The 8,842-nt window shown below is 44.9% G+C and overlaps 1 protein-coding gene across 1 annotated transcript; it reads left to right on the forward strand.

Annotated features, from left to right (window-relative positions):
• Positions 1-2,547: 2,547 nt before the first annotated feature.
• On the forward strand, positions 2,548-8,638 carry LOC133369070 (protein C19orf12 homolog). The gene is made up of 3 exons (XM_061593954.1): positions 2,548-2,771; positions 5,347-5,522; positions 7,857-8,638. Exons 2-3 carry the CDS (start codon positions 5,363-5,365, stop codon positions 8,120-8,122), a joined length of 426 nt encoding a protein of 141 aa, XP_061449938.1. The 5' UTR covers positions 2,548-2,771; positions 5,347-5,362; the 3' UTR covers positions 8,123-8,638.
• The last annotated feature ends 204 nt before the right edge of the window (positions 8,639-8,842 follow it).

Below are 8,842 nucleotides of genomic sequence, written 5' to 3' on the forward strand. Positions count from 1 at the left end.
ATCTAGCTCAGTGTTGTCTACACTGACTGGCAGAGGCTCTCCAGGGGTTCAGGCAGGGACTCTTTTGCAGCCCTCCCTAGCAATGCCAGGGATCGAACCTTCTGCATGCAAAGCAGAGGCTGTACCACTGAGCTACAGTCCTTCCCTTAGCAGGGATGGCTCATGCTCAGGGATGATGGGAGCTGTAGTACAGCTACCTCCGGAGGGCAAGAGGCTTCCGAACTCTGAGTTAAAGCATCTCTGTTAACAGGGCTGGGAAAGACCTGAGACAAACTTGGGCCAGATACACCAGTGGGTATAAAGCAGCTTCACGTGAATTAGAAGTTGGAGCCAAAAAGAGCAGAAAGACAGAGCCTCTTGTATTGCAGGGCTAGCCAATGTGGTGCCCTCCAGATATTACCAGACTACAGCTGCCATCATCCCTGACCATTGGCCATGCTGGCTGGGGCTGATGTGAGTTGGAGTCCAACATCATCTGAAGAACCACACTTTTTCCACCCCTGATGTTTTGTGCCCCATCCTGAAGAGGACAGAGAGCCCAGTAGCATCTTGAAGGCCAAGGGCGTGTTCAGCACTTCCATTCCCATTGACATCAGCACCCGAGTTCATTATGTGCTTAACACCTGCTGAAATATACGGAACTTCACTGTGCTTAATTTTGGCTACATGTTGCCCCACACTCTGTCGCTGCTTGGTAAGATACAGCCTGCTTCAATAGCTTCATCTTAGGAAATAAGTCAGGGATAGCCAAAGTGGTGGCCTCCAGATATTGTTGGACTCCAAGACCCATCAGCCCCAGACAGCACAGATAACGGTCAGAGATTGTGGAAGATGGGTTCTTGCAACATAAGCTTGCCTCTTCATAGGCAACATGTTAGCTTTTTAGGTGCCACAAGATGCCTTTGGCCACGTCCCACATGCTCTGATTGCTCATCACATAATGACTTGGAGCTGAATGGTCCTTGCTAGAAAAGTATTGTGTTTTGAAGGGATATCTTACAGAGCAAGTCTTTAACCATTACATTAGAGACACTGGGATATTGCTGAGATGATCTGTAGGAGCAGCTTTGGTCATCCCCCAAGTTGGCGGGGCTCATATTATCATCGACACAAAATCGAGCCTTCAGTGTCATCGGCCCAGTTCTCTGGATGCCCTGCCCACAGACATTGAGCAGACACCTTCTGTTTTTAATTTTAAGCGCCTGCTAGAAACCTTTCTGTTCCACCAGGCTATGCAGGCAATTAAGAACATGCTGTTTTCGCAACAGTTGACCTTTGTTTTTGTTGTATTTTTAATATTTTTAATTCTATGGAGGTGGTTGTTTAAAACATGTTGTAAACTGTGTTGATGTTTTTAATGAAATAGCGGTATACAAATATTTTTATAAATAAAGAAATATGCCTGTTGAACTGAGTCCATTGTTACCCATCCATCTCCTGTTTGCATGGTGGCTCTTCCACCCAGGGAGAGCCACCATTCTTACACTGAAGTAATGAAATGAATGTGCATGTGTGAAGCAGGCCCAATCCCTGGATAGGTGTGCTTTAAGTAAGGTTCCTGCATTGAGCAGGGGGTTGGACTCGATGGACCTATAGGCCCCTTCCAGTTCTACTATTCTCTGATTCTAGGTTTGGCCACTTAAATAACCCTGTTGTCTAGACCTCTAACTTAGGTCACATCCAGACTATACATTTAAAGAACTCTAATACTGCTTTAGCAGTCATGGAGAATCGTGGGAACAATAGTTTGTCAACAATTGTAAGCCGTCCAGAGAGCTTCGGCTATGGGGCAGTATATGAATACAATAAATAAATAAATAAATAAGGGTGCTGGGAACTAGGTGTGTGAGGTCAGCGCTCTTAAGAAACTACAGTTCCCAGGGTTCTTTGGGGAACATCATGACTGTTCAAGTGGTATAAGAGTGCTTTAAAATGCATGGTGTAGCTATGACCTTAGAGTCATAGAATCATAGGGTTGGAAGAGACATTGAGGTCATCCAGGTCAACCCCTTTACAGTGGCATGTGATTCCTATGTACCTTCAGTATTAATTGTTCATATAGCACCACTCATGTACCATGACACTTTACAGGGTAACAAATAACAAGACTGTTCCCTGCCCCAAACTGCTTACAGTCAAACATTCAACAAGTAGAGGGAATGTATCAAGATGGTGGGAAAGGGAATAGAAAGGAAAAAAATGTGCTCAGGCTCAATGTTACACAGTTTTGATTTTCAGAAAGAAAAATTTGGATCGAATAAGACACACAAAGGAATGGTGATTAGGAAGCTAGGCAAAGGGCTTCACATAGACCAAGTGGGTTTGAAGAGGAATTTGATAACACGAGAGGCGGAGAGGGGGCATCACAGAGGTTTTCTGGGAGAGAAATCCAGGATCAGTAAAGCAGGAATGGTGGAATTGTTTGGGGAGGGAGGAAACATTTGAACTGCGGGGTGTGGTGAAGCTAAAGGAACAAAGCTGACAGAGATATGAAGATATTAGGAAAGAGATAACAGGCATGGCTGCACAGGGCCTTGAAGGTAAGGCTGGCGAGCAGCCAGTAGAGGTCGATTTAAGGAGGCATGACTGAAACTTGATTGGGCTGGCTATGAGCAACAGTTTTTGTAAAACTGAAAGTGAAGGTTTTATGCAAAGCTGGTTAGTTTCATATTTTTCATTTGTCTCCTGACTTTGAAGAACAAACTGCCAAAGTGGTCCCTTTTGATATCATACCCTAACCAAAGAGGTCCCTCTAGGACAGAAGCTGTCGGGTAAGTGATACTGTAAACCTCTTAAACTATTCTTACTTGAAAGGTTTTGCTTCACCCCCTGTGAACGCATCCTCTTCTGTTTGGTGCTTTACCCTTTACACTAGTGGGGAGAAGGGCAGGCTGCGCCCCAAGCTTGGGAGGGGCCAGGCTTTACAACAGTTCCCCTCCCTTGTTGCCCAGTGGGATCCCAGATGCATTGCCTACATCACACTAGGGAAGTGCAGGCTGGTCCATAGGGGCTAGTGGGGCACACACACCCCAACCTCAGCCTGCCCTTAGCCAGTCCCCACCTGCCCGCCTCCTTACCTGCAACCAGTCCAGACGGTGGCCCTGGCTGTCAAGTCTCTTCCTCCTCCTGCTCCTCCTCTTTAATCTGCTTCGCCCTTGTGGAACTCACAGGGAGGAAGATGGAGACAAAACGAGATCTGGCTCTGCCTGTCATTGGCTATGGCTCTCCCTGCCTTCTGCCCCACCAGTCTTAAAGGTCACCAGCCGCCACTACGCTGGGGTCTAATGCCGGCCAACTCCCAAGGGCACTTTTCCCCAACCTGGGACAAGCATTCCAACAGCACAGGCTGTGGGAAGGAAGAGCAGAGCCTTTGCCCACCCCGGTTATCTGCTGTAATCAGATAAAATTGTGGCCTGTTTCTAACCCACACTGGTATTTGATCTGAGGTTATTCCTGCCACTGGAGGGAGCCGCTTCATGCGCCTCCCACACAAGTAGAGTTTTCTTTGTCAGCTGATTCTAAACATCTGCAATCTTAAACATGTTTACTCAGTAGTAGGGAGACTCACTGCCATGTAAATGTGCACTGCGGTCCTAGTTATCTGCTTTAACTCTTTATTGAGCTTTCTATTAAATAAAACAAGGTAGGAGTTGTTATTTTTGAGATATAAAAAGGGTGTGTGTGTATTTGGTTTAAGTGCGATACAGCATTTCACTTTTCAGATTATATGTCTTTTTGAGTGTTTATGATTATAACAAAGAAAAAAAACACCAGACAACTTTTCTATTACTAAATCATCAGTGTAAGCCCCAGTGAACTCAATTTGGCTTAATAAGCATGCAGCAATAAATTAAATGGGGGGTGCAGGAATACTTAAAATATGGGGAACATAAGACTAGGCTCAACTTTTTTTTTTCCAGCAGTGGAAAAAGATTATGAGTTGCAATGTTTTGTCTTGCATCCCAGGCAAAACAAGGAACAGATTTCTAGGTCTCTGGCTGTATATGAGAAAAGTACATCAAATAAGACCAACAATGTTTGTCCTAGCAATGTGGCTCAAAACTAGTGGAAGAGTTACGGGGCTTGCCGAGTAGGAGATATTGTGGGAAGCCAAGAAAGGAAGGGGCCATAACTCTGTGACAGAGCACATGCTTTGCATGCAGAAGGCCCCAGGTTCTTCTGTGGCAACTCCAGGAAGGGCTGGGAGAGACTCCTTGCCTGAAATCCTGGAGAGCTGCTGCCGGTCAGTGTAGACAATATTGAGCTAGGTAGAGCAAGAGTCTGACTCAGTATATGGCAGTGTCCTATGTTCTTGAGCCTTGTGTACAGACATCAGGAAGGGGAATTTTCTTTGTACTGCCATTTGTATGGGCAATACGATGATTGTATACCCCAAATGACATTCGTGATGGTGAAAAGCCAGTGTAGAGTACTGGTGACGTCTCACAGTCATGCACACTCTTGTTCTTGTGCTTTATAAGACTCTGCAGTTAAAGGAGCTAGATTCTTGGAACAAGAATGTGCACGACTGCCCCCAAATCATCAACCTTGGCCTAGTTAGTCACGGGTTGCCAAAATGTGGTCTGTGAGCTTCATCCAGGTGGTCTGCGACATGCCCGCATAGCATGTTCACATTTCTTTTAAGCTGCATTTTTACTGCTTCTTTTGTTTCTTATATTGCATTTTATTGTATTCCAGCTTGAATTCTGTGGAATGCAAATCATAACACAATAATAGAAATAAAAGAAGCCATAAAGTGCAATTCAGAATCATACAGCGTCTAGCACAGTGCATTACAACTGCTACAACAGGCAGAAAAATCTTTCAGTGGTCCGCCAAGATCCTCAGCAATTTTCAAGCGGGCCATGGAGGGAAAGGTTTGGGAACCACTGAAGACATATAAAAGTGTACAAAATAAACGAGTTCAGAAGGGCTGACTCCTATTTTTGCAGCGTCAGGTTACTCCTGGTGTATTGGCTTCTACTTTGGGGCTCTGACGTATCGAGGAATGGGAAGCCATGTTTTTCCTAAATGTAAGACACATGCAAATAATAGGTACAGATGTAATTTACAGGAGCCTTTCTGTCTTCATGGAGAGCCAGTGTGGTGTAGTGGTTAAGGTGTTGGACTACAACCTGGGAGACCAGGGTTCAAATCGCCACATAGCCATGAAGCGCACTGGGTGACCTTGGGCCAGTCACTGCCTCTCAGCCTCATGAAAACCCCATTCATAGGGTTGCCATAAGTCGGAATCGACTTGAAGGCAGTACATTTTTCTGTCTTCATAACTGAAAATGAGGTGTCTATTGTGTGGGCATTGTATATTACCTTTCAAACTCTTTCAAGGTATAAACTAGGCACGATGCCGATTGATGTGAATGATGTGATGCGTCTTCTGTGCCGAGTGTCTAAAGTGCAGGGAATGACGGCTGCCTTGAAGCATTCGGGGCAAGGAGCACTTATGGCGGGTTGTGGTGCTTTTCTCGGAGGCTTGGTGGGAGGGCCATTTGGCATTGCAGTAGGTAAGTACACGCTTCCTTATAAAATGGGAAACTCTGTTCCAAATGATTTTACTTATTTAACTAACAAATATGGAAACATAGGCTGCTTTCAGACATGGGGCTTGTGTTAGTTTAAAGCATTAAAATGGTAGCGCTTCTGTTCTGATTTCTAAAATTCCTTTCACACTGCAGTACCTGTTGTGTTAAGGAACAGTAGCTTTTGCAGCCGATATGCCAGCATTTCATGCAACTGTCTTTCACACGGCTGCAATGAATGACTTGCTTTCGTCCCTTACACATGCACACAGTGCAGGAGGTCTAAGGTCTCATCCCATCGCTATGCAACCCCTCTCCCTTTTGCATCTGACACACATATATATATTTAGTTGTAAGTATAGACACAGGGGTGTGTGGGAAATGCTGATGCTACCTGCACCTACGCCAGAATACTGGTACAAGTTTCGCTACGCAAAACAACAACAAAAATGTGCCCCTAAAGGGCGGGAATGCACTGCATGCTGGGATGCCTGTCACATGAGCAGCTACAGCTAGCAAAAAACTCCTGCTATTTTCCGCGTTCCCAAGCTTGCAAACGGGTTATTTCTGTTATTATTTATCACCAAATTTAGTGCTAAACTTGCACTATATTCTGCTAGAATTCCAGAACTGGCTTGTATGTTGTGTGAAAGATCGCAATATAATGTGCAAATTACCACGTAAGAAATCATCAGAATAATGGAATAAAGTGCAGTGTGAACGCACCCATACATGCCACAGTTGATGTTGTTGAAGGGAGGGGGAAGGGTCATGGCTCCATGGCAGAGCATCTGCCTTGCATGCAGAGAGTCCCTTGTTCAATCCCAAGCACCTCCAGTTAGGAGTGAGAGAGACTCCTGTCTGAAATCCAGGAGAGCTGCTGCCATTCAGTGTAGAACAGTGTTCTTCCACCTGGGGTGCCCAGGTGTTGTTGGACTACAGTTCCCATCAACCCCAGCCAGCTTAGCCAATGGCCAAGGTTGATGGGTGTTGTAGTCCGACAACATCTGGGGACCCCAGCTTGAAGCACAATGTGTCAACTACACTGAGCTAGATGGACCAGTGCTCTGACTCGGGATAAAGCAGCTTCCTATGTTCCTACCCTGGTAGGAGTTCAAACCCTTTAGGTGCATGGGTTTCCCTGAGCAATTACCCAGGATTAATAAGCATCAGAGGCTTGGTTCATGCACTCATCAGGGTATACCTAAACTATGGTTTGCTGGGAGTGCATGAATGTGCCTGCTCTGGGAGAGAGAATGACAGGGAGGGCTGTCGCTCACTGCCAGAGCACACGACTTTCCCTGCCAATTTTTTTTTAAAGGTCTCAGGTTCATAATAATAATAATAATAATAATAATAATAATAATAATAATAATAATAATAATAATAATAATAATAATAATAATAATAATAAAATTTTATTTATGAGTCGCCTATCTGGCTGAATTAACAGCCACTCCAGTTCTTGGCATCTCTAGGTAGGGCTCCCTCATTCTACTACAGCAGGTGTGGGGAACCTTTCGCCCTCCAGATGTGGCTGAACTACAACTTCCATCAGCCCCAGGAAGTCTAGCCAATGGCCAGGGATGGTGGAAGCTGTAGTTCAGCAACATCTAATGGAATGGCTGGTGTCAAGTGACACACATTCCTAGCCATGTAAGCTGCTTACAGCAGCCTTTCCCAACCGTTGGGTCTTCAGTTGATGCTGGACTACAGCTCCCATCATTCCCGACCATTGGCCATTCTGGCTGGGGCTGATGGGAGCTGTAGTTCAGCAACATCTGGAGAGCCAAAGGTTGGGAAAGGCAGGCTTTTTGCTTTGTTTTTAAAGTTGCAGCATATACATCTGGTTACATTTTTTTAAAAAAAATTTAAAGGCTCGGATTCAGTAGCAATAGGGAAAGAATCTGGCTTTGAGTATGTAGACTGGCAGTGTGGCCCTCCTGATGTTGCTAGACTGCAACTCTGATCATCCCTGACCAGTGGCCAGTCTGGCTAGACCAGATGGGAACTGCACTCCAACAACATCTAGAGGGCCACACTGCCGGTCTATATACTCAAAGCCAGATTCTTTCCCCATCACTACTGAATTCCTCATCCCTGGTGTAGACCCTCATGGACCTTTGGTATGAAACAAAATATCCCAAAGCAGAATTCTATGGGCTTTTATCTTTACCCACACCAGAAGACAAGGGTGTGTATATGTGCGTGTGCGCACACATCAGAAATCCTGAAACTGAAAAAGATGTTCTGGATTGAGGTGCAAAGTTTTGAGAGCAGGGTGGCTTAAAATAATTCTTCTGTCTGTGGCTTTTCTAGGGGGCGCAGTTGGTGGCTTGGTTGCCGCCAAGATGACCGCTGGACAATTTAAGCCTGTCCCTCAGATTATTCTGGAATTGACCCCAGTTGAGCAGCAACGGCTTTATGAAGATGCCCATGCCATTATTAGGAACCTGGACTGGACTGACGCGGCACAGCTCACAGCTCTAGTCATGGGAAATGCAGGCATTCAAGAGCAACTGCTCACGGTGGTGACGAATTACCTCACCACTCAGTTCAGAGCTGAAATCCAGTATGAAAAATAAGAAACCATAAGCACAGCATGGTGCGCACCTCCAGAAATGAGTCAAAGCTGTATGAAGATCTCTCCAACTGCACGGTGGAGGTGTGCTGCAAGTCCTAGGCGGTGTACACACCATACATTTAAAGCACATGACTTCTTCCAACAAACACAGGGAACTGTAGTTTGCTGAGGGTGCTGGGAATTCTAGCTCTGTGAGGAGTAATATCCTTTAAATGGATGGTATACCCTATGTTCGTTCTCTTTTCCTTCTTCAGAGTGGCAAGGAAGTGGAGTGCAAAGAACATATAAAAAGCAGATGTGCTATTTCTACCTCCACTTACTAGATGAAATCAAATAAATCTGCCCCTCCTGAGTTATGGTGTGATTGGGTTTTAAAAACTGTTTGCATGGCTGCTAAGGAGGGTCGGGGGAGACATTCTAGTTTGTATTTTAATGAGAAACTGCCTAATTCGTATCCTTAAACCAATTTTGTGATGCAGTTCTCCAGACAAGTAACGTGTAGAAAAATACATATAATTAGGGGAAAGTGTATATAAAATGCACATATTAGTGAAAATAACATACAGTAATGCATTATTTTAGGGAAAATTGCTTGCACAAATTTGTACATTAGGCCTCTTGTGCTCGATACATTTAAAGCTGTATTATACCACTTTAACAGTCACGGCTTCCCTTAAAGCATCCTGGAAACTGTTTTTTTAAGGGTGCTGAGAGTGCCTAG

Source organism: Rhineura floridana, chromosome 13 (assembly GCF_030035675.1).
Source record: "Rhineura floridana isolate rRhiFlo1 chromosome 13, rRhiFlo1.hap2, whole genome shotgun sequence".
NCBI classification, from domain to species: domain Eukaryota; kingdom Metazoa; phylum Chordata; class Lepidosauria; order Squamata; family Rhineuridae; genus Rhineura; species Rhineura floridana.